The sequence below is a fragment of the Protopterus annectens genome, chromosome 2.part0 (genome assembly GCF_019279795.1).
Source record: "Protopterus annectens isolate FY-2018-M chromosome 2.part0, PAN1.0, whole genome shotgun sequence".
NCBI classification, from domain to species: Eukaryota; Metazoa; Chordata; order Ceratodontiformes; family Protopteridae; genus Protopterus; species Protopterus annectens.
In genome coordinates, this window is record NC_056728.1 from 1,242,346,289 (window position 1) to 1,242,374,081 (window position 27,793).

Below are 27,793 nucleotides of genomic sequence, written 5' to 3' on the forward strand. Positions count from 1 at the left end.
AACTGGTAAGCTTGACATTACAGGTAAATAGAGGTTGAGCAGAGTTCAATGAAATGCTGTCATGCCACAGATGTTCAAACTAACAAATTAGCTATAAATAAACAAGCGTATTGATGTGTGAGTGAATGAGTATGCTGAGAGGGTCAAAGCATAATCGTGTGGCCTGTGACCTTAAAAGTATTTCCTTACTCTACCTATTACCCCAAAAGCCTTTTCCAGTACCCAGTGGCACTGCTCTAATAAGCCACATTTCACAATTCAGTAAAAAATGGAAAGCAGTAACAAAACTGCAAATGAAGACACATTGTATCATTATTCTTACATTTATTATACATCATTCATTCATTATTTAAAACAGCAGCTAACGTGACATGCATCCATTTTTAAATAACATGATCGAGTGAACATTCCATCGTGGTAGAGATCAGCATCTGTTTTCACATCCCTGATTACCAGTCATAATTTCCATGGGGTATAACACCTTCCCAAACTCCTGCCTCCATCACATACAGCATCAAGGGAGGCAACTACACTAAGTATCATGTCTCATCTAACAAGCCAAAGTCACGTGGAACAGCGGCTGCATGTATCTTACAAAGAGCACAGGTGGTACATTTAATGTGTTATTCTAGGGAAGCTGAGACACAAATTCCGCCATTAAAAGCTGTGTGGCTTAAGGATGCTGTGTGTCAATAAGGAGCTTCTGGTATTTTAATCTGCTGAAAGACAATAAAAATCCAATAGATCACTAGAGACAAGTGTTTCCCAAGTGCAGGAAGCAGGAGCCAGAGAAGGATGCTGGATAATGTGCAATTGGGTGTTTTTTAATGATCATGGAACTTGGGCTTAAGTGCCAGACAAAAATACACTCAAATGGTTTCCATTCCTAAGAGTTAGGTATCAGAAGAGGTGTGTGTGTTTGTGGGGGTGGGGGTGACATGATAGAATATGTATTTCTAAAGGGGAAAAGAAAACTACTAAACATCAGGCAAATACATTTATTTAGAGGCAAAGAAATCCATGTTCACGGGACTGCTGTCTAAAGTGCAGTATTAAAGCTGTGAGTGCTTTCTATGTTAATAATAGTGGTCTGGTTTATGATTTTAGTAAAAAAGTGCATATTTCTAAATTCAAGTTGCTAATCAGTTTGCCACATCCACAGATACTTTTTTCATATGTCTGTATGAAATCAATAATAAACCAGTGCACATCTTTTACTACTGAACTAACTTCTACCATTTTTATCACAATCCTAACCCTATTTCATTTCTATAATGAAACCAACCTATGTGAATGGAGAACATTTAAAGGATGCTGCAAGTACAACCATTTGATTTTATTTTTTTTAATCCAATATATGAGCTCATATGCAAAAATATATATACTCTTGTTTTGTTTACATTTATAGACAAAGTTCATTTTTGTTGGGCAAGTGTGCAGCATCTCTTCATGTTAATCCTCAGTTTCAACCAAACTGCTGATCATATTGCGCAGTTCTGAAAATGTAGGCCTTCCGTCAGGTCTCTGTAGGGGAAGAAAAAAATCAGATATTTTTAAGGCTTAAGCAATAGGAACACATGATTGTGTACATTAGACTAATATAACAGCAAGAACACAGGCAAGCATACTCACACAGAATGTTGCAACATCACAAATAGTATACAGTAACTGAAACTAATTAGAATTGGGGTTCTCCACAAAAATATGAGCTTTTCATACATATAAGTGCTAAGGCACCATAGGTTCATAGGTAGGTACTAGGCTATTGGCCCTAAAGCCTATACAAGCCTAGCCAAAAATGTACCCTGGCTTTCGCCACCCAAGAAACTTATTTTCCTGTGCCCCTGTCAAGCAGAACCACAGAAGTGATCCCCGGGGTGAATTTCCTATTACCTATCCAATCATCAAGATTTTTCTTGAAGAGTGCTAATGAGGAGCTCTGTTTGACATAGACAGGTAGTCTGTTCCAGAGTATGGGAAGTCTCTGGGACAGGAATCTATCCCTCCAGCATGTTCTGTTTATTGTGGTGACAAGGTTTAGGTCCCTAGAGCGTGTAGCTCAGAGGGATTGGGATTTCTTTAAGTGGAGCATGTCCAACAGCTCTGGGTTTGATATAGCTTTGTATGTTAGGCAGAGATCGCCTCTGAGTAGGCGATATGCGACGGAGTAAAGCTGGAGTTTTTTGAGACGGTCTGGGTAAGGCATCTGTTTGAGGCCAGTAATCCTCTTTGTGAGGTATTTTTGCAGCCTTTCCAGTTGTTGTAGATGTCTTGTGAGGTACATACCAAAAGGGGTGTTGTACTCTATAATGGGTCTAATGAGTGATGAGTAGAGGGGAACAATGACCTCTTTTTTTCTGGATGAGAAACCTTTTGTGATGAGGTGTGCCACGTAGAAGGATTTCCTGACCACTTTGGCGATGTGATTATCAAAGGAGAGACTACTGTCCACTTGTGTCCCAAAGTCTCTTATCACACTTTCAGTGTTAAGTAGACTACCGCCTATGTGGTAGTTCATGGGTACAGAATTTTTACCAAAGGGGATGACAATGCACTTTTTGGCATTGAGCTTGAGACCATGTCTTTGACACCAGGCATCTGTGTCAGTGAGGCCCTTTTGTAGGATGTCCACATCATTAGGAGTTTCAATTATGGCTCCTAGTTTGCAGTCATCTGCAAATTTAGTTAGCAGAAGACCTTCTGTGTTAGCCTGTACTTCAGAGAAGTAGATATCAAATAGGAGAAGACCCAGGACTGAACCCTGTGGTACTCCACTTGTCACTGGTCTGAAGTCTGATTTGGAGTCTGCTACTTTCAGTGTCAGTTCTTTCAGTAAGCCAGTTGGCAACCCATCTTGTGACACAGGGATTTATACCTAGTTTAGTGAGTTTATCTATAATTCCGGAGTAGGGGATGGTGTTGAATGCCTTGGCGAGATCTAGATAGGCTGTGTGAACCACCTTACCCTCATCTATGGCTTTGGTGACTACTTCAAAGAAGTCCATCAGGTTTCGGAGACATGATCTGCCTTTTACAAACCCAAACTGTGTGGGGTCCAGGGTTTGGAGATCTCCAATGTCTTTGTTTATGAGTTCCATGATGATACATTCCATGGCCTTGCAGACGAGGCTCATCAGGCTAATTGGGCGGTAGTTCCCGGGGTCTGTTGTGGCCCCCCCTTTGTGGAGTGGGATAACTGTCACGGTGCACCATTCAATGGGCACAAAGCCTGAGGTGAGGCTATGACTGAATATGGTACTTAGGTGGGGTGCCAGTTCATTCTGTAGTTCATGTAGAAGGCAGCCTGGGATGTTGTCAGGTCCCATGGATGCTGTGTTCTTGGCCTTGGAGAGTGAAGTGTTTACCTGTGCAGCCGTGATTACAGGAACTTTGCATTCTTCCGGTATAAATATGGGCCCTTTAGGGGGTGAGAGGGGGGTAAAGTTAGCACTGAACCTATCTGCCAGGATGTTGGCAATATCAGTTGGTTCTGTATATTTAGTGTCATTGTGCTGTAACTCAGAGCAGATCTGAGTGTTGCCATTGAGATTTTTGACATAGCTACAGAATGCTTTGTGGTTGTCTTTAGAATCAGTGGCAATTTTGTTTTCATAACTAGCTTTGGAGGATTTTATGAGGGATCTCAGCTTCTTACTGAGGCTGACCAGGGAGTTTACTCTTTTTTGCAACAGTTTCTTTCTTCTGTTGTAGAGTTTGTTTATGGCAGAAGACCACCAGATTGGCTTCCTTTTTTTGGAGGATAGCATCTTGGTTCTGTTAGGGATAGCACGATCCATGCACTCGTGTAAGTGCTTATAAAGTGCATTTGTGTAGGATTCAACAGTCATACCTCTATTGTCCATCCGCATGAGTGTCGTGAAGTTTGCCACTTCTGTCTTAAGAAGCGTGAAGTTGGCTTTGGAGAAATATTTTACGGTTTATGAAATGTTTATGTGGAACAGAACCAATACTATTCAGAGAAACCACCAGTTGTATCCATATTTGGAAATGCACCAGAATACTGTAAATGTCACGTACTCCCGCAATAAATGGGAGGGCACAGCTCAATGCATTTTTGTTTACTGCAGTTTCAGCCTGGTGAAAAAAATGGCCAAATATACTATTTACGTTCAGGATAAACAGAGCATGTCCTTCTTCATATCTGAGTGTGCTGTGATCAGTGTTCACTAACAGAATGCTCTGTAGTTGCCTGGCAGATAATAAGCATATTTGATGGGCTCTCTGTTACAAGAATGAATGAAGTTATAATTGCCAACTAGCCATTTTCCTGATCATGTTCCAAAAAATGAAACAAAATGTTTCTGGTATTCCACTGACTTTGTGATTATACATTTAAAAACAATAATAAAGTCTTTTTTTGTGTTTGTCTGGCCTCGTGCCGATATATTGACCCTAGCATACTACAGTGACATTTCCAAACTTGAATCTAAAATCAGTCTATATGTAGCCTCTTTTTTCAAGTAAGAGTTGCCTTTTGACAACTCATCTTAACAGCCACAGGAAAAGATGATCTATGTAAACATGGTCTTCTATACACCCGCATATTGTAAAAAGTGACCTTAAAGCTTAGTGTATTCACTAAGTTATTCAAGCTTTATACTCCATTACAAAGCATTATGAATTTCATAAAATCCTATGAGACAGCATTTAAAAAAAATTCCTGCCAAACTCCTGTTTTGATGGTTCACATTTGATACTACAATTAAAAAATATCTTACCTCTTGCCAGCACCTAATCATTATTTGATGCACTGCATTTGATGCCAGTCTGGGTCGATACAACCTTTGACCCTGGCTAACCATCTGGACCACTTCATGATTTGTATTGTTTTCATAGGGCATCTTTCCTTCAGTGAATATTTCCCACATAAGAATACCTGAATATTTAAACAAAGAAAAATCAGCAGTTTGCATTGTGGTGATATCAGTTATTTTTCTAATTTCTATTATATGACTGTTTTCTTGTAAAACCCATTTTATATATAAATTGCAATTATTTCCAAGGACTATGATGCTGCAAAACTGTAGTAACACACTCTTGCACAAGAAATCCCCAAATTATTTCTTGGTGTTAGAAAAGCTCCAAATAAATTAAAACAGCATAATTACAGGAACTCAAATTATGCTTGTCAGTATTAAATACAGGAACACAAGTTATATTGTAATATATATTTGTAGGTTAAAGCTGTAAAATAAGGAAGTGGACTTCTGCATTTATAATAAGGAACTAATAAAGCACATTTAGCATTTATGCCAGCAGTGAACACTGAATGGAAAAGATCAGACATATCCTGCTATGGATGGAAATGTGCTTGAAAGAAGAAAATTTTAAGTTCTTTGTGGAAACCTACCAAAATCTGTAAGATGGGAGACAAACATGCAATTCTGATGAACACATACTCCAGGTATCTATGCAAAGGAGCTTGCAATAGCTAGACATGTCCAGACATTCTTAGACTAAATATATCTCTGGAAGAGACCATTGACAAACCAAGCAGAGGAAGTAATGTTCTTAATCTGGTTCTAACTGATATAGCCACTATATGTTCCACCCTGTAGTTTCTCCATCCCTGATTAAGTCTGACCATAAACGTGCAATCTTCTCTTTCAAAATCTCTAAAACCCCTACACTCAATAACTCTGAATTCAGGGATTTCAAATAGGAAAACATTGTCAAACTCTATGATGAGCTATCCAAAGTCACTTGTCATATCAACGACACAGGTAGTATTTACACAAAGGAGTTCTCTTAGCGCCTCAGCCTGGCTTTCCCTACTAGAGCCATATATAATGGAATGTTTAAGAATCAACCATCTTGGTCATTCACCAGCTTAAATAAACTCTTTTAAAGAGAAACAAATCATGTATTATTCAGCAGATCTAAAATTCCTCTTTTTAAAGACTGCATCAAGAATACAAATAAAGAACTAAATGCTTTTATCATGGCTATTAAAACAAAACATGAATTTAAATTAACTTTTGAAGCAATGGATAATTATAAGTCCTTCTTTAGTTACATTACGAATTTAAGAAATAGCAACCAGCAAAATTCTGAATTTATCCAAAATGGTACCACCCTCACAGTTCCACCAGAGATAGCCAATATACTAACAGACAAATTTAGGGCAAATGTTATACCTGAAACAACCACCTTAAGTCAACACATTCCTGAACCCCCTATACCTCCTAACAGCACAAAGAAACGTAATTAGGCTTTCTGTAAAACAGAAACATGTAAATTAGGTTTTCTGTAAAACCAAAACTATTACTTGCATGAGGCCTGACAATTTACCCGATGCCTAACAAATAACACCAAATATGTCCTTATGGAGCCCCTACTTAAAGTGTTTGACCTGAGCTTAGCTACAGGCTTTTGTCCCCCAGAGTATGGCAAACTACAGTGATGATACCCCTACACAAAGGCATCCCTATCACTTACCCAGAAAACTGAAGATACATTAGCGTGACTCATATGATTTGTAAAGCCAAGGAATGCATTATATCTGACCTCATAAATTATGATATCAAAACCCTTATCAGGTTAAACTCACATCATCTTACCTTTTTCATACGGAGATCCTACCTACTCAGTTTAGTTAGCTTATTTGGGAAGGTCAGACAGAATGTTGACAGTGGTGTGTTTACACAGCTTATTTTGATCTGGCTACAGCATTTCACACTATACTCCATTCTGGCATTGTATACAAGCTAACTTTCAAATCCCTAATATCACAGCCACACAGATAGAAACCGCATTGTCCAAAGCCAAAAATACAGCTTCCATGGGACCTGATAATATATCTGGCTGTGTTCTACATGAATTACAAAGTAAACTGGCACCATACCAGAGTGCCTTGTTCAACCACAGCCTTACTTCTGGCTTTGTTCCCAACAAATGGTGCACTGCCACAGTCATTCCACTCCACAAAGAGGGGGTGACTACTGACCCTGGTAACTATCACCCATCAGCCTGATGAGCCTGATCTGTAAGGCCATGGAGCGCATCATTATGGACCTTATAAACAGGGATATAGGGATCCTTCAAACCCAGGACCTCTCACAGTTTAGGTTTGTGAAAGACAGATCATGTCTGCTCAACCTGATAGACTTCTTCAAATCTGTCACCAGAGAGCTGGATGAAAGCAAGGTAGTCCATACAGCTTAGCTCGATCTAGCCAAGGCCTTCGACACATCCCCCACTCAGGGATCACTAACAGACTCATTAACCTAGGCATTAACTCCTACATCATAAGATGGGTTGCCAACTGGCTTACAGACAGAACCCACATGGTGAAAGTAGTGGACTCCAAATCTGATTACTGGGCAGTTACAAGTGGAGTCCACAGGGATCTGTTCTGGGTCCTCTCCTGTTTAGCATCTACTTCTCTGAAGTTCAGGGCAACACAAAGGGACTCTGGTTAACCAAACTTGCAGATGACTGCAAACTGGGAGTCATTATTAATTCTCAAGCTGATGTAGACATCCTATAAAAAGGCCTCATAGAGACCAACGACTGGTGCCAGAACCATGGTCTTAAACTCAATGCTAAAAAGTGCATCGTCATTCCCTTCTGGAAAAACACGATGCCCATGAACTACCACATGGACGGTAGCCAACTTAACTCCCAAGGTGTGATAAGAGATCTAGGGACACAGGTAGATAGCAACCTCTCCTTCGACAACTATGTTGCCACTGCATTAGAAAGTCTTTCTACATGGCACACCTCATTACAAGAGGCTTCTCTTCCAGGAAGAAAAACGTCATAGTCCCTCTCACCTCATCCATCATTAGACCCATTATAGAGTACAATGCTCCATTTGGCATGTACCTCACTAGACACCTACAACAATTGGAGAGGCCACAGAAATTCCTCACAAATAGGATCCTAGGACTCTAACACATGCCCTATACAGAAAGACTCAAAACAGTCCAGCTTTATTCTGTTTTATATTGCCTACTTAGAGGCGTTCTCTGCTCGACATACAAAGCCATGTCTGACCCAGTGTTGCTAGACATGCTTCATCTGAAAAAGTCCCAACCCCTCCGCATCACACGCCTCCAAGACCTCAACCTCATCACCACAATAAACAGAACCTACTGGAGGGACAGGTTCCTAACCCAGAGACTTCCCCTACTCAGAATAAACTCCCCATTCATGTCAAGCAGAGCACCTCACTAGCCCTCTTCAAGAAAAATCTTGACGAGTGGATGGGTAACAGGAAATTCATCCCAGTGATCACTTCAACAGCCTTGCTCTAGGGGCACAAGGAACAAACTGCAGGTGGCTTCAGGGATGACTGTTTGGATGTCGTTTATGAAGACTGAAAAGAGGAGAGGTCCTAATATGGAACCTTGAGGAACTCCTATGGTATTTGGTAGTAGGCAGGAGAGCTTGTTTTGCCACATTACTGCTTGTTGTCTCCCAGTGAGGTAAGCTTGAAACCAGTCAAGGGCTGGAGTATCTAGATACAGGGTTTTTAAAGTATATAGAAGTAACTGATGGTTTACCATATCGAAGGCTTTCGATAGGTCCAGGAAGAGAGCGGAGGATATTTTTTATTATTCGGTTAAGATTAATGTTTTCAGTAAAAGAGAGGAGGGCAGTGGTTGTACTATGATGGGGTCTGAATCCATGTTGAGAGTCTGTGAGTAGTTTATTTTGGGTTAGATAGAGCATTAGTTGGTTGTGCATGCACTTTTCCATAATTTTGGCAAGTGGTGATAGTATGGCTATAGGTCTATAGTTGGATAGTTCTGTGGATGAACCTCCTTTGTGGAGTGGAATAACATAGGATATTTTCCAAATTGAGGGGATTGAGGCCTCGGTTATGGTTCTGTTAATTAGGATTGAGATAGGGTAGGCTACGACATCTGCAGCAATTTTGCAGGTATTCAGCCGGCAGAAGATCGGCTGAAAGGGTGGTTGGCTTCAGTTATTTCAAAAGGGATCTGATAAAGGATGTGGACACTGGCTGGAAGTTAAAAGAGAGTGGTGAGTCGGGTATAGTGTTTATAGAAGTGTGGGGAGGAGAAAGTTGGTTAGCTAATGACTGGATGGTTTCTGTGAAGAAAGTATTGAATGAATTGGCTATATCTTCTTGGCTCTTGTCAGATAATGTTCCTGGGGTCGGAGTAGTGGATTTGCCTGGTTGGAGAAGTTTATTTATGCCTGCCCAGTACTTTTGAGGGTTATTTTGATGTTTATGTTGCAGATTGTAGAAGTAATTTTTCTTATCTAGTATGATGGCTTTTTTAGTCTCATTTCTAAGTTGTTGGAATTTGATAAGATCTAGGGGTAGTTTGATAGTGCGCCATTTATCCCACGCTTTGTCACTAGTTGTTATTTTGGTTTTGGTGTCTGTTGTTAGCCAGGGTGCTAGTTGAGTTTTAATTCTTATTGAGCGTTTAGGGGCATGTGAGTCAAGTATAGTAAGGAATGAATTGTTAAATGATGACACTGCCTCATCAAGGGGAAGGAACTTTAGTTTTGTCCAGTTACATGATTTGAGTTCAAGTTGAAATTTAGTTGGGTCAAAGTTTTTCTTGGATCTGATAGACCTATAAATAGGTAAGCTTGTACAATTAATTTTGTCTTTCATGATGTATGTGAGCAGGTGATCACTAAGATCATTAGGGAGAGTTCCAGACATATAGTTCTGGGGATGACTGTTGGTGAGTATCCAGTCTAGTATACTCTCTTTTTGGTTATTGTTACCTGTACGTGTGGTAGATGATATTATCTGAGAGAATCCATGTAGGTTAACAGGGATGGGGTTGGACTGTGCTGTGCATTGGTTCCAGTCAATATTAACATTGCCCAGGACAATGGTTTCTTGAGGGTAGTTGTTGGCTATCCAATGTAGAATGATCTCTAGTGTTTCTACATTGTTGCAGTTTCTACAGATCCCAACTATCTACCTCAATGTACAGTACAGCCAATACACCACTCCAAAATGCTAATATAGTCAGGGATCTTGGAACCTAGGTTGATAATTCCCTCTTTTTTGACCAGCATGTAGCAGTGATCAGAAAATCATTCTGTTTAACACAAATAATGTCAAAGGGCATATTCTTTAGGTGAAAATAAATTATTCTCTCTTTATGCAGCCCTAATTAGACCAATTATTGAGTACAGTGCCCCTTTGTGATGTACCTTTATAGACAGACTAAGCAACTGGAAAGGTCCCAGAGGTTCTTAACAAAGGAGACTATTGGGCTAAAGGATCTTCACTACAAGGAAGGGCTCAAAGCACTGTCCCTTTATTTGGTTTCTTATAGACTCTTGTGTGGTGAGCTATGCCTTGTGTTCCGTGTCATTAGGGGGCCCCATCCTTCTTGATCTCCTGTATCTAAACAAGTCAAATAGCTCTACTAACACAAGAACTAGGAACTTAAATATCCATCAGCACATACATAAAATGTGCTGGAAAGACAAATGTACTGCCTCATATCTACCCCACATCTAGAATAAGCTTCCTCTAGAAGTTAAACAGACTGACACCCTAGCATCATTCCTGTTAAACCTAGATGATTTGATGGATATCCATAAATTTAATCTAGGACTGACCTGTTTTGCCTTTCTTGAGAAGTCAGAGCAACATGAGGGTATGTCCTGGCAAGGTATAAGTGGTCTTGTCACTCAGCTAGCATGTATTCTCTATGATCTTATGATTAGACACAGCCTATCTAAAAGATCGTGCGTCTTTCCAAAAACAAGATCTCTGTGGAGTCACAGGAATCATTGGTGTTTGTCAGGCACAAGACCACTGAGATGCTGGTTTGACTGCACAATTCCTTAGAAAGAGATGCAGATGAAAGCAAAAGGTTCATGGATTGGCTACTCTATCGGGAAGGAGAAAGGCACTGAGGCATTTAAAATATTTAGTGCAGGTGGCTGAAAGAGACCCTCAAACCAGGGGAGTTCATGTTTATACACAATACGTTTTGTGAACTGGACAATAAGTTTCACCTAATGTCTGACTGGGGTGAGGCAGTTTTGCTTACTGATGCAATGCAGCCCTTATGAATCTGTTATGTAATGATGACTTTATTTCTTTACACCATTTTTGTATTTATTTCATGGTTAACAGCGAGTTTTTTTTCTTTGGTTTGTTTTATATGCGAGTCAACATTCATTCAGTCTTAACGTTGCGTGACCTAATTCTACTTCTCACCAACGTCTAATAAATACAGATATTATGAGTTTGCATAACTGGCGCTTTGTTGAAGGCTACGACTGTTTCATTCCCCTAATGAAGCAGAGGGCTTCTTCTTTATTAAAAAGATAGTACATTGGAAATTTTAAGGCTAAAAATCATGTAAGCAAGGCAATGAAAGACATGACCCATCAGGCGAGTGAACACATTTTCTAGGATTGAATTGGTTGAAAGGAAAAAAAATATCTTGGGATGCGTGGAAATGCAGCATAATGAATATGAACCTTTTCTGACAGATGTTATAACAATGGGGACCTTACTCATATCCACTGTATGCAGACCTGAATTTAAAATCTCTGAAAAAGAGATGACTTGGGGAGAAGTCAGACAGAGTGGCAGGCATTTTATTAGTAACAGCACAAACAACTTTTAATATGTGGGTTACTTCAGAGCAGAACTGTTTAACTGTTGGTTATTTCCCACTCACTGGAGGGCAGTGGTATGGCTCTAGTAATGGTAGTTATGGCACCAGTTTTCCTCCTAGTAATGGTTATATTGCTCATAGGTAAATCAATTTAGTTAGCTTGAAGGCAAACATTCAAAACAAATTCTGTTAACCCCATTTAGGATTGTTTTCTTTTTAGAAATTAAATAATTTGTTAATAATTGAAGTTTATATTGATAGACAGTGATATGTAGATAATTCAAGTTCAGTGGTAGATTGGAAGACTGCACTGACAGTTAAACAATATATTCCGGCCCCAGGAGAGTCAGCCAGGTAGCTATGAAAGAGATAAGTTGTTAAGCAGGGGAAGGGCTTAAAGCGATCAGTAAAAACGTCACTTGGGATTTTTCAGTGGAGGGAGAAGTGAAGCATGTAACTGAGTAGATCCACACTGTAACTAGAAGTAATTAGGATGTCAGAAACAAAGACATGATTGGCTAAGTTTTTCTTTATAAATGTTGAACTAGCATTAAGTTTTATGATCTGAAGAAGGCTGAACAGCCGAAAGTGCTCATCTGATGCTCTTTTGTGTACTCCACTTGTTCTGAACGTTCGTTTAGTCAATAAATATTCTGTTTTATTGTATTATTTATTTGGGACACCAGAAGCTGAAGAACTGTATTGCTGCCGTGATGGTGCTTTGAAGTCTTTTTTCTCTGTTGCTGTTTCTAGAAGTAGGTTGTTACCGTTTATTGAACAGATAAAGCTGAGACAGTAGCATTACAAGAAATTCATTCCAATGAGACTGAAAGCTGTTAAAAGAAAGACAGGATGGGAGGAATTTCTTCTTATCTGGGGAAAGAAGGGAGGCTCTTTTACTATCCAACACTTGTTTGTTTCCAAATTGAGGACACTATATACAACACATAAGGAAAATTTGTAGGAATTAAAGGGAACTGTGCTGCTATTAAATGCTCAGTCATCACTGTGCATTTGTCATTAGGGTTAATCCAAACAGACTTCAGTGGCATTATAGATTTACTACTGCTTTTTCAAGAGTAGGTAACAGTTTGCATGAGAGAATTGAATACTGACACAAGGACAGGGGATGCGATGGACAGTCCTCTTATACACTGGTTGATGTTTGTAAGACTCAATTGCCAGACTGTAGATTTCACTCATATAGACATGCTTCAGTCTTCCTGCTAAATAAGATTTACATAATGAATAAACTCTTACATTCGATAGGTGAGGTGAAAACTCACCCAATTATAATTGCCAGTCCTGCTTCAGTAGAAATGGAAATCAACACTGTTAGCACTCAGCATATTGAGAAACACTGACGATATCCAATATACTACTTGAAACAGAATTTTTTTAGTAGGTGGTTATGAATCGGCACAGGAAAGAAGGATACTGGGACAAGGTAAGGGCAAGATCTGATGATGGCCTGGCGCAAATTTAAAAGCTCACCAGCAGACATGATAAAAAAATCACACAGCAAACTTATAGGAAAGGAAAAGTAGAAGCTGAACTGAAAAAAGACAGCCAAAAAAACTGCAAATCTATAACACAGTGTTTAAGAGCCGGAGCAAAGGACACAGGACATAAAAAGAAAAACTCATGAGTTACTGGATAAGAGGTAGCGATTTTTGAGAAAAGGATGAAAGATCTTTATTTTCATAATATGCTGGGTTATCACAAAATAGCTGTTGATTTAGGCAATAAAGGGCTCAGAGAATTATCCATACCCTGCACTCCACTGCAGATGGCCACAGAAACGGAAACCTGAGGAACTGTCTGAAATATTTTCTAATTATTATGCACAGCTATTTTCAGCAAGAATAGCTTGGCTATAGTAATGCCCGTTAAGTAACTAAATAAACAAATAAATACTTGTGGAGACTGGATTGGCCCAGAATGATACACTTGCAGCTTTCAGGTCTAGCAGCTAAGAATTTCCTCCATGAAATGCAAGAGATGATTTACAGGAGACTGGATTCTTTCAGATTTTTGGAAACAGACTGGTAGAGATTTAAAGCTTCTTGCGTTGAAATATTTAATGAAATGTTGAGTACTGGTCGGACTCCTGATTCCTGGAATATTGCAGTACTAGCAATGACACTAAAAGAAATCAGGACCCCGAACTTTAACCTTGATTCAGACTTGCAACCATGATTATAAAGTTGTAATGGTTTTGTTAGATGTGCACCTTGCAAACATTGTTCCTCTTTTAGTACATGTGGATCAGACTGGGTTTATTTTGGGGATAGCAGACCTTAAAAAAGACTAAAAGTTGCCATTTTTGATAAAGATGTGCTGGACATGGAGAAGTAAGTTATGCTGGCCAGCCTAGACACCAAAAGGGCATGTGACAGAAATGAATGGTCATATCTGAATCTAGTCTGATTAAATGTTTAGGTTTTCTTTTTATCAAGGCACAAATTAAGCATAAATACACTTTTAGTCTTTCTTGGCTTTGCTGTTTGTCTACAGTGACAAGTCAAAGGTGCCTCACTTTCTCCCTATGTTTGCTCTTTATTTGCTGCCATTTGCCAAAGTTCTTAGAGTCGTGGGTATAAGAGGATATGAAAGCAGAATGGAAGATAATATTTCACTGAGTACAGATGATATCCTGTTTTATCTCTCAAGACCAAAACAGGGTACTGACAGGCTGTTTGAGCAAATGCAGAAATTCAGGAATATCTCAGGATACAAAATTACAAAAAAAAAAAAAAAAAAAAAAAAAAATGCGTTACTGCAATTAATTATGCCCTAAAGGCAAAAGTAAATCTTCAACATTCATATCTACGGAATTGGAAATACATAAATACTCTGTAGTCTGGTTTGGCTGCTCATTACATTGTATTACTGAATAAAACCTATGAAGGTATCTTGAAAAAATTGAGGTAGCTTAAGATTTTAGAATTACGATTTTAACATAACTGAAAATAAAAACATCATCTGTGACCACTGTGCAGGGTACATTATGACACTCTGGCACCTAGAAAATGCAGTAAAGTCATTTTAAATAAATGAGCAAAGATTCAGTGTATATACAGAACAGATAAAGGAAAGGGGTAGCCTTTCCAAGTACTCTTTTAATCAACATCATGTTATATTATCAACCATTAATATAAATTTGAAGAGATAGACTAGAACATAGGACAAAGACAGAAATTATAAATGCTTTGGGAAGACGAATGCTTCTATAATATAAAGTCAATTGAAATGTACTCAACTGAAGGCATTTGTTACATCAACGGCAGTGGTAAATGATCAGGGAAAACATGCTTTACAAGAAACAGAGTATCCAAAATGATGGACTGGTCATCATTTGCTCTTTGTTGTAAAAAAGCAAGACTAAACTGAATAAATTAACAAAGGCAGAATTGTCTTCAGACTGTTGGCTAATCTGATGCAAATATTTACAGTGATATTAATTAAAACCCTCAGTTTATAACTATTTGGAGTAAGACAATCTAGATATTTTTGAAAGGTAGTACAGGTTAAGATTGCTAAGAATAAAGATCAGTGATTATACTAATTATGACAATATTTTTATGAGAATTATAGCTAGTTTCTCAACAATGCTTTTGAAAAAGTGAGACACAAAGCCATCAGGACCAACAACTTTAAAGCTTAAGTATTTTTAAATGCCCTAAGATTAACTTCTTGGGCAATGGGCCACAAAAGTTAGAATGGCATTCATGGATAAGGTTTAAATAATTCAGATAGAATTCTGGGTCAGAAACATTAGGCTTATTTGACACAATATCATTTACACTAGAAATGATTTAGGTGAATGTTTTAAATGATATGTTTAGGATCTTTTAAATATATTCAAATACTTTGTTATGTACTGTACTAGCTTCTAATGGAAAATTCCAACCTTTGTTAACAAAGTTACTTAATTTATTAAAGTAGATTTTATCTCTGAGTGAAGAGAAAATTTAGATGAATTATATGATCCGTGATATCAGGGTAATATTAAAAATAAGCCAATTAGCAAATATGAGGAATAGAAATATCAAGACTGAGAACTGTCAAAATATGGGAAACAAAAAGGATCACATACATTTTGTATTTCCATGTTCAATATTATTTTAGATATATATATATATATTAAAAGACTTAGTCTTGGTTGTTTTAATATTTACAGCAATATTCCACAGTAGATAGTAGACTTGTTTTTAAGTAGAGGTACAGATCTTAAGAAATTTTCAAAACAGGATGCAAAAATACACAGCAGAAAACCAAATCTGTCCACATGAGAACTACTATAAGTTATGTAACCATTTCTTCTGAGTACCACATTCAATAGATACAGTAAAGTTGGCCAAGTTCTTTATCAGAATAGCTACTGCAATCCTTTCTTGTCTATAGGAGTATATAAAGCAAAAATATCTTGCAACCATTTAGTTTGTATTACATTCCACTGGTTTTGCACATACGTATTTCTTGCATTAAGGCTATATTGTTATCTGATTTATAGAATATGTGAAAAAATGCCTCCATTTGTGGTGGGACCTGGATATTCTTATGACTGTAGCAAAAAGTTTAACATCATGATGAAAACTAGCCTGAAATAATAGCAAATGTATACATAACAACAGATAAATTTTTTTTCAATTACAGTCATCAAAACTATAGAATTAAATCAATATCTACTTGAATGAATTATGTATATAAATCTAAAATGAAATAATCCTACCCCAGACCCTTCCTAGGCCTAACTATCCACCAAATTCTAAGTAAGGTCTTACAGTATGACAATACATTTCCCTAAACTTTTAATACATATTTGAAAAGAACTAAATGCACTATGAAACAGCATCCATATTAATGATTTTTTTCTTTCATTTTGCTCTCCACCAGAATTTTGCCTGATAGCTACTTTCTTCCAACTAATCCATTCATTCATTCATTCATTAATTTTGGTACAGTAGAACTAGGTATTCCAGGGATAGGCGAGAGCCCCATGGCCCATTTGTTCTTGGCCAACAGCCCCATCAGCTCTCCCATTCTAGATATATATATGCACACATACACACATACATATACACATATATACATACACATATATGCTTATATAACATACTGTACTGCCCACATGGTCAGCAAGTGTATATTTATTACAGGAACTTAAATTATATAATACTCCAACTGGTAATCTATTAAGGTGGGATTAAATAGGTATTAGATATTATGTGGGTCTAATATTTAATAAGGTGTAGCCACTAGTTTTTCCAAAAGTGATGATTAGGACTTATTTGCACCACTCCTGTGGGTTATCACACTCTGCTCACATATTTCCGAAACCTCAATAAGGTGTATTCAGACTGAGACTTCTCTAGAAACCTGTGTGCAATGAGAGATGTAAATCAGTGTAGCTAGTTCCTCATCTTTAAAACTAAGTACCCCATGTTTAACATCCCCATTTTAAAACATATCCATGTCTGCACTTCTCTATTGCTCTGTGTTTGTGTGCGTGTATATGTGCATGAATGCATGCATATACACATACGCAAATGCACATATGTATCATGCAACAGCATACTTAACATTATATTTGTTATTTCAAAATTGACGTTAACATTACACTGAATAGGAAATTAGCTGTCTTATGGCAAAATAAAGGCTTTTCCTGTATTCTAAACACTTTTTAATACAATTAGACTTCCAGTGCTTAATATCATATAGTGGATATCTAATTTTGATTTTGTGACATTTCTTAATGAATTTTAGCTTTACTGAGAGACAACTGCAGCAATCCCACTATGCAACTCTTGATTATCACAGCTCTTACTCCTTAATACAGGACTACTGAGACTACTCTGCTCATTTTCCTTGAACTGCAGCTTTGAATTATTTGTCTTGTACAAATGCTTGCAAGTCCGTATGTACAGCTGCCATCCTCACTACGAGCAACATTTGATCTTGGCTTTGCTGGTTTACTAATGACTTCTACTTCAGGCTGCCAAACTTCCCATGGCTTTTGTATTATTTTCTGCTTTCAACCTGTAAATCTGGCAGATTTATGCAGTTTCTAGCTGATTTTTAGGCATTAGTAATATACCTGAATTGGGTAAATTTTCTTTAAGCTTCTACTCACAAACAGATGAGATAATAAACATCTACTCCCTACAACAGAATAATGATATATTCAAAATGTGTGAGACAGCAATCCTCATAGCTTTTGCTATTACTCATCTCATTCTGATGAGATTTCTCTGTTTGAGTAGTTCCCTCCGCCTATTAAAATATGAGCAGGGTGAACTAGTATGTCTAAATTCCCATTCAATAAGAAACCCTCTGAATTCTTTACTTTTGTACTGCAAACTATTTTCAGATATGACAACATCAGGTATCTAGACAATCTGGACTTTATTACGGAAATCACATTAGAACTATATATGTCTGCCAATCTGATTATTTCTACAAATGATTTTTCTTTTGTGACTCAACTACATTCCAAAGATGCTCCAATTCTTCTTAGTCAACAAATGGTTCTTCTAGTAATAAAGCTCTATGGAACATATCTGCTACATATAGTTCCTTAACAAACCTGCATCACATTCCAATCATACTTGTGTAGATAATGTAACAATCTCTGCAGGCTCTGTGGTGCCCTGAAAAGACTTTCTGAATACAATTTAATTTGGGAGCTGTTTTCACCTGAGCATTTTTTTATCATCACAAACATATTCATGGTATTTCTCCCATTCAGACACAACTGGCAATAGTCTATTTTCTCTGCATGCATATCTCTTCTATGCTTCAGCAAATGCTCTTCATCCAGTGACAGCTTGCCTATTATCTTATAGGATCAAGGCTCCTCTACAATTCTAATCAACTTCTACTTGTGACACAAATGCCTTATTCATATCACATTATTTAACACTGGATCATCTATAATGAGTTTCCTAAACATTCCAAAACACTTTTCTTGGTCAATGTTCTATTTCTAGGCTTAACCTTGCTGTAGTAGCTTTCTCAGAGACACAGTTATCCAAGACAGATTAGGCCAAACTTTGAGAGACACTGCATCATTCCAATAAAATTCTGTAACTCCTCTTTTTCTTCTAATTTTGGCATTTGTACAATGGCACTATTTTCTTCATCCAATTTCAGTCTTTTTAATGTTAAAATATGATCCATGTACTTCAAAAATGCCACTCTAATTTGCTCTTATTTAACTTGAAATTATATTTAATATTCTATTTAGCAGCCAAATCAATCTTTTTTCATGATCCTCTTATGCCTGGCTCCACTATAATAAATGGTAAATGTGTACAAAATATTTCAAGCCTTCGATTACTTCTACAAGTAAATTTTGTACTGCCTTTGTTACTTGGGCAAGCAGCTCTTTGGAATACCTTTAGTGCTGATGAGACACCAAAACTAAGTCTAAAGAAACTATGCCTACCCTGAGGTATAGTCAAGTCATCTAGTCTGCCAGAAACCCTGATTTGCCTCTAGTACTGAAAAGTTGACATTATTTGACATTCTTGAACCAACTTAATCAAGTGTAAACAATGTGTAATTTTCTCTTTTAGTCTTTTCAGAGCTCAAGGATCATCACAAATGTGATCCTTGTCTTTCATTACAATAGTGACCATGTCATTCATCAATTCTCTTGGCTCTGCTTAAAATTGACACCTATCTATTAGTTTGTTGAAATCTTGCATTTACTTACAGCTGAGAGCTACTTTTCCTAGGGGCATGAATATCTGTAGCTGTAAGAATACCAGCAGTTATCAAGGGTATTATTGCTATTCTTCTATACATTTGTGTTATCTGTCTGACAGAATGTTTGTTTATGTGCGCTGTTTGGTTTTTAAATTGCAGGTTACCTTTACTTTTCTAGCATCTTATAAGTCAACTGACAAAATAATAAATGAATTTACTTATTTAATATGATGAATTGAAAATGATCCTGCATTGTGGTATTATTTGAATGGTCCATAAATACACCATGAACACTCTAGATGTGGTCTAGCCTTATTGAGATGTGTATTCAAATTAAGACCTCTATAGATGAACTGTGTATCACCTTATTTACTAGTCAGTGTAACTAGTGAATTAGTATTAAAGCTAGATACCACAAATACCACAATGTCATACATGAGCTGTGCAAGATATATTAAATATTTGCTACCCTACACACACGATACAACAATCTATTCACCAGCAGTGAAATTACAAGTTACAAGGCAGAGAAAACTGAAATATGGATGCCTTTAGTGCTGATGAGACACCAAAACTAAGTCTAAAGAAACTATGCCTTCCCTGTAGTATATTCATTCAATGTTATCCCTTAACAATAGCTTTCTTATACTCCTTCCTTCCACCACTATGGTACATGACTTTAATATTAAAGTAAAAAACTAACAGATAAAGTTTATTTTGCAAAGTTTGTTGGATGATCTTGCTGGCTGTATTCTACAGAGTGAATTGAAGCAAGGTGTCCTCTGCTCTGGGTAAATAATGGTTATGGAAACTCTTTGAAACTAATCCTCTAAAAATGCAAAGGGGTCTTTCTGGGTACTTCCATTCACTGGGCTTGTGATAACAACAGCTCATGGTTCTGTAGAAGGAGTTAGACGTACTGTAGGGTAAAGAAGACAGTTGGTAGATAAAGCAGCAGGAGCAAAACTGCTACCAACTAGGGATGAATGATACACAAGCTGATGTCATACTCATAAATTTCTAGGGTCTATATTATATACTTCAAAATCTCAAACCCTCATATGAGCGGAAATGCAGGAAATCAAAATCACTATTGTGGGGGGCTCCACTCCCACACCCCCCACACTAAATATATATTCCAACTCTGAGATCGCACTGCAGTGAGTAAAGGGCAAATTTTCCTATCTTCACTGTACCGCGATCTCACAACAGCCAATATGAAGAATGGCATTTTCGACTTCTAAGCCGTTCAAGATTTTGTTTTTTTGTCGATCTAATAGGGACCCAGTTTCTACTGGTATCAATCTAAATATAAGAATAGCTGCAGAAAAAGTTACAGACCAAGCATGAATTAATATGTTTTGTCACTGGACACTCAGTGTGCTAATTATTTCTCCTGTCTATCAGGGGAGTCTGTCTTTCCTTTAATAAAGTGCATTTAGATGTTTTCCTCTACTACCACAGAGAATATCCCAAGATTGATGTGACTGTATCTTTGGTATCTAAAGCAGCTTGGGACTCACTTCGGCCAGAAACACTGAAAACATTTACATTAATGTTAGCAGGTAAATGGATTAAAATTAATTAAATAAAGCTCTAAGCAGGCAACATTCTTCAACTGAATTAAATAAAAAGTACCTTCTTCTAACCTATTTTTTTCTATAGGCAATTATCAGTTTTGTTTCTCAACATTCAGCTTAAAATTGTAGTGAATTCTGTGACCTTGTGACACAATGCTTTTGTGACCAATCAGTGTTAGCAGAAAGTGGAATTGTTAATTGTCAATACCGTAAACAGTGGGAGAGTTGTTACCACTATGTTGTTTTTATTTATAGAGCCAAATGTTTCAGTAATCAAAAAAGGCAACAGGTCAAAGCGGTGTTTTAGTCACTGTGATAAAACATAAGACGACAAAACTATATGCTTGACTACAATGTTATAGTATGAATGCTCAGTAACAATAGTTTATAAGAGAAGCAATAAGCCTTTCTATGCTACTATATACAGGTGAAAGTGAAGCCATGGATTGGAGAAATCTCAGTCATTGACTTTAATGTGTTATTTCTCAAAACCATGCTACAGTCTGCCATGTGAGTGCCATTCATGATAATACATACTGTAAGTGTTTTTGAATGGAAAGTTGTGTGGAGATACTGGTTCCTGTAAATAGGATAATTTCTCTTTCCCCCAATATGCAGCAACCTTTGAAATGAATAAACAATTTACAGGAGTACAAGATCACAGTCTCCTACACAGTGAATGGGAAGTGGGCTCTGTCCTAAGTATAGCTTTTTCAATATATTGATTTTTTTGAGATTTTCACCCCTGCTTCCTGCTAACCATAAGACCAGACCTTTCTCAGTCAACTGGCACATTTTTCCCCATACAGTGAAATGACAGCCAATTAAGAGGGGCTATCATACAGACCAGTCATCAGTGGCAACAAGTTTTTGTTTTCTGTTAACCCTAATCTTACTGCACATGCCCAGGAAAAGGCTGACACAGCAGGGATGTGTCGCTCACCACAAGTGACATAACCACTCAGTAGAGCTCTAGTCCCTTTTGAAGTCAGTGCTGCCACAGAATCACCAGTCTTCACTGAGGATTGAACCATGGGAATATGTATAAGGGGCATGTGGTCCTGCACATAACCCCACCCCCAGAAAGGTGAGCTGGCAAAGCCATATCAGCCCTCTCCTTCTCATGCTAGCACCAGCAGACCTCCACATTATTAACTGAACTTGGGTCGCTTGCATAATAGTCAGAGCTTTGTCCATTTATGCCACAGAGCTGGCATTCTTTTTTTTCAACATACTGTAAGACTTTGAAGATTTGTTGCGGTATATATTTCAACTGGTAATGTAATCTTCAAAAGACAAACTGGCTTTAAGTTACAGCACAAACCACAATACTTCTCTTAATATTTACCTTTAAAGTATTGTATGAAATGTAATCTCCCTACATGCCTCCTTAAAAACAAAATAAAAATCAGTACACTGCCCTACTTCCTGCAATTACAAGTGAACTATTCCCTTTCACTCCGTTGACCTCCTTGATTTAATTTCTAGGACAGTAAATCTTTAGCAGAGTCAGCCTGGCTAAAATGGAACCATGTGCCACCCAAACTAATACTGTAGTCATATTACTTCAAGTTTAGATTGAAGTTCCTTGAGCATCTTAAATGAACCCACTGCTGCAAATCTTTCACTGACAAGCCATAATTGTCCCTTCTCTGTTTTACAGAGAAAACTATTTGGTAAACTAACTTCAAGGTAATGTATAAATCAAGTGAAAATCAAAAAACAAGTAAATATATATACGTATAGAAAAACAGTCATGTACAGTATACATCTTTTCATACAGAAAAAAAAACAATTTCATGTATACATCTTTTTGTTATGTAGCACACAAATTTTGTATAAAATACTTTTTATGTATTTATTTTTATGTATTTATAGATTTGTTAACCAGGAAAACATGTTGGTATGAAGAACCTTTTCAGGCAAGATCATGGCCACAAAGCACATTTTGAAACATCAGTTTACAGTATGTAGACAAAAAACCTTTGGTACAGAAAGCAAACAAGTGTCAGAGTCCTTTGCTTATCAAATAACTTGGAAGTCATACTGCTTGAGACTGAGCAAACAAACTGTACATCATTACACAAAGTAATCAAGTATAAAAATACAGTTCTATTCAACGTCTATACAGCAAAGATATTTACATTGCATCTTCCTTTATTTAGTAAGCCTAATAAAACTGAAATGTACTATGACACTGCGCTTACGTTTTTTTTTTTTTTAGATCAAAGTATCTCCTTGGTGTTTAACTTGAGTATTTTAAACAAGTTACTTGTATATTAGACTACATAATTGTCATTTGTCACTGCCTCTGTGTGAATATATTTTACGTGATTAGTCTATATAATATTGTATATTATACTTTGTCAGTGAGTTTATGCCTAGGTCATGGCTGAAAATTGTCCTTGAATCAGTACATCTGACTTTTTATCAAGTAATTAATAAATAAATGAATGCATGAATGAATGAAAGAATGAAAACACACAGGCACACAACACACACACACACACACACACACACACACACACACACACACACACACACACACACACACACACACACACACACAAAATAAATAAAAGCACAAATAAACAGTTTGCCTCCCAATCAAGAGGCATTAACAGTAGTTACAAAGAAATAAGGGAAGAACACAGGATGCTAGAAAAAGAATGTCATGTGATTAAGCAATAGAGGTTTTTCTGGTACTGAACTGAAATTTATTGACAAAGGAGTTTTCTTTTTTCACCAGCTAATAGAGTTCCCTTAGTCCATACTATGTTAGATTTTAAATTATAGATTAGAAAACTAAACCTAAAATACATTTTGAATGAAGGGGATATTAAGGAATATGGGTTTAAAAAAATAGTACATACAATCCTGCATTAGTGCACACACTGAATGTCTTTTCCTCCATGGCTGAAACAGATTTGCACAATTTACTGAAGGATACAAACAGGTAGTCTAAATATTAATATTGCAATCTGAACAAGGATGAAATTATAGCACTTAAACAGTTAGGCAGTATGATATATAATGATATCAGATACATGAAGGCCGATAAGGAGCAAAGTATAGTTATAATGGAGAGTAAAAAATACGTTGAAGCTATGCACAGTCTTTTAAGTGACATTGCCAATTATAACAAATTATCCAATGACTTTGTTAGATACAGTTATAAAAATATAGATTTGAGTCTATTAGACATGTTACATTAAGGGTATATTGATTTGGATTTATTCGAGTTTTGTATGGTAGAAGAGCCCCAATTAGGGTACTTGTTCGGTATACCCAAGATCCATAAAAATGCAATACAGCCACCATTTAGTCCTATAGTGTCTGCACCTTACAATAAAACTTGTAAGATATCTGCGTATTTGGATCAAATACTGAATCCTATTGTTCAGAAAAGCAAATACTATTTAAAAGACTCCTGGATTTTTTTAGATGAGATAAAAATAATTATAGTTTCATGGGAGAGGAGAATTATATGTGTACTATGAACATCACTTCATTATATATCTCTATTGATCAGAACAAAGGGGTTGACTTTGTTAGATTATACCTTAGTAAATATTGCAGAGAGTATGGGCTGGACATTACTTGTCAGCTCATAGAATTAATACTTAGAATATTTTTTCCATGTTTGATGACAATAATTTTCAACAGAAAAGCGTCGTAGAGATGGGAACTCAAGTAGCCCCCACATTCGCCATTTTAGTCCTCTGTTGGTGGGAGGAGGAATACCTGGTCAAAATTCTGACATTTAAGTACGTCAAGCTCCATAAAAGATATATAGATGATTTAATTATTTGGTCCAGTGATCTGAACACTCTGAATGATTCCTTACAGGAAATCAATAACAGCACTAACTAGCTCAATTTTACATTGGGAGAGAGAGAGAGAGACGGCTCAGTACATTTTTTTTAGATATAAAGGTAGATATAAACGTCAAGAGAGAGAAGCTTTTCGAGTAACATTTAGAAAACACATTTACTAATAATTATTTACACTTTGATAGCTTTTATCCAGTCCATATGAAATTAAATGTGTTTTGAGGAGAGGTTATTAGACTTAGCCATTTGATTAGTTAAGATAAGGTATTTTTAGAAGAAACTAACAAAATCATTGAACTTTTTAGGAAGAGGATATCCCTTTCAAAAACTAGTGGCTATTACTGACGAGGTTAAAAAACACAGATGCAAAATATTTTCTCCCATTATTAAAAGTGGTTTTAGTATAAAGAGAACAAGAGAAGGCAATAAATTCAGTTGTTCTTTTTCAGTACCTCTAAGTATTGAGGGTAACAAAATCAAACAAGTGGTCAGTAACTACTGAAAAAAATTCTATTATGAAATCAAAACCTTTCCAAAATTATTGGATACAAGCCTAGATTTATTCACAAGAAAACTAGAAATTTAAAACAATTTCTTGAAAATGTTTCAAATAATAAGAGCGTCAAAACTGAAACCAAGTTAGGGACTTTCCAATGTAATAACATTCTCAATGTAGGTTTATTTTGCCTACGAGTAGTTTTTTTTCTTTGAGCACAACAATTTTTTATAAACTGCAAAGGGCAGATATTCCTGTAGTACAGAAGTTAGTTTATGTTGCCATCTGTTCCACTTGCAAATCTTTCTATATAGGAAAGACTATTTGGAAATTAGCTAGTAGGATTACAGAACATGTGACAGCTATTAAAAAGAAAGATTTAAATAATGCATTAGCAAGACATTCTCTTTGCTGCATGGATTTAAAAAAAATTTCAGTTCATGGTGATAGAAAAGGTGAATAAAGCAAGGTTTGTCAATACAAAAACTCAAGATCTGTATTAAAAGTAACTGAAATGGCAGATTATTTTAAGGGCTGATGTTTTACCTGGTATTAATGAAAAACATTCTATTAACTGTTTTTAAAGTTTAAAAATGCATGATCTCAATTCGTTTATATTTTTTCAAGATGATAAAGTTTTTTACGATTGTTTTACATCTATTTAGTTATTTGATTATATTCAAAATACATTTTTTACAAAGCAGATTTATGCACAGTGTTACTGTATGTTTAAATACTTAACTTAGTAATTCAAAAGCAGGGATTGTGATTGGTTGATTGATTTTTGTAATTGGTAGTAGTATAAATGTGTAATGGTTTTTGTGGTATGGTTGTTTCTGAGGACGTTTTGTATTAAACGAATGAAAGGGCTAAATTACCAGTGTCCTGAGACATTTTTGTTGTTTTTTTACCAAATGCGTAAATCTTGAGGAATTTGCTTTCTCCAATCTCTTTTTTTCAGCTTCTTTGATATTCTGCGATGATACACCACTGATGATATTTTTTAGAATCGTGGACTTTTGTTTAAATGACCTACTCCCTTTTTAGTGTTACAGGATTTATGGCTGTCCACAGCTCAGAAAATGGCTGGAAGTTGTTAAATGTGCAGTGTTTGTGAAAAAAATGGGGGTGCAAAGACAAGTGTTCATGAGCACGATGCTAATGCTTGAAAAGTTTGCTACAAGAAGGGCTGCACAGCTGATCAGACAAGTATGCTGCATTAAACACATGCAGTCCAATCAAAGCAGTGCATGATTAAAGAAGTAATAGTGTTGATAGGAGACCAGTGATACAGGATGATCACCAGCTGAAGCAGTGCTATAGTAGGGTGTGTGACTGACATGATGGATGGCACAAGGAAAACATGCTAGTGCAGCCAAGTCTGTGTGTGCTCATCCAGCATAACAGCAGAAAAATGACCATTAGACAGACAACGGTGGGGTGTGAATATCAATGTCAGTGCAAAATAAAATACCAATCCTGTTCATCATATGAATGGGGAGAAAATCAGGATAAGGAAGTCCAGCAAGCCAAAGAAAACACAGGAGAGTAATCAGAAGGTATGAAATGTTTGGGAAAGAAGGGTTATTGATTCTCAAGAAAAGAGTCCCTTTTGCAATATATAGAAAATTCTGGTAGGCACTGAATGTAGTAATGGATCGCTATGGATGGTATGTATTGAAATTCGCAACGGCCAGCTCTCCACTTAAAATGGGCCTTAGCACAGCAAGACTAAAATACATAATTTATAAATTTAGATGGTTCAGTCAGGACCTACTGCAAATGTGGCCTGAGGGAAGTTCAGGTGAAGAACTTTATGGAGCCGACAATGAAACTGGTTTGCAGTTTGCTCTTATTTCCATTCAAGCTGGTATAAATAAAGCCTCTTTTACATTTTACATTTTACTGAATTCAAAGTAATGGTTTGCAAAAAATATTAAAAAAGGAAACTGTGAGTTTTGATTTAGATCCCTTTAAGTTCTACCCCACTTCTTTTCATACTCTGAACCATCCAATTTTTTTCTTTGCTTGAACAATAAGTTATAAATTAAATGGTAAATAAATAAAATAAATAAATGTAAAACAAAATAAATTATAACTTAAATGGCAAATAAATAAAATAAATAAATATAAAACAAAATAAATAAGTGATATATATTTTATATCAAGACATTTTTTTCACACATGCTTTATCCCATGGTTTACAGCAATCTTTGAAGGTATAAAGCAGTGACAGGTCCACTGCTATTGCAAAGGCTAATAAAGGGAGTGGTGATATGGGGCAAACTACTATATGATAGGGAGGTGTATAATCAATTGTTCAACGTTACTTATTACTGTAAATTGCTGTGTGATCCCCCCATGGTTTAAATGGATCACTGATTTATTTATTTATTGAACATCATGAGCAGCAAAATATGATCTCAAGGTAAATGGACAACTAAGAGGTCTTATTAGGTCAAGCAAAGCCAACTTTGTGGTTAAGATATCGTCCCTGGTGGAAATTAACTACATACAAGGTCTTTCACAGATATAGTAGAAACTTCAAGGGCAGCACACAGCAATGATACA

The 27,793-nt window shown here is 36.6% G+C and overlaps 1 protein-coding gene across 4 annotated transcripts in view; it reads right to left on the reverse strand.

The window, feature by feature from the left end:
* Positions 1–307: 307 nt before the first annotated feature.
* The window catches only part of TEC (tec protein tyrosine kinase), a 1,312,802-nt gene continuing 1,285,316 nt past the window's right edge, over positions 308–27,793 (reverse strand). For all 4 annotated transcript variants that reach the window (XM_044061419.1, XM_044061418.1, XM_044061417.1 and 1 more), the window contains exons 17-18: positions 4,740–4,897; positions 308–1,524 (exon numbers count right to left, since the gene is read on the reverse strand). In XM_044061419.1, coding sequence (XP_043917354.1) covers positions 1,453–1,524; positions 4,740–4,897 — 230 coding nt within the window. In that variant the 3' untranslated portion in view covers positions 308–1,452. The remainder of the gene's footprint in view (positions 1,525–4,739; positions 4,898–27,793) is intronic.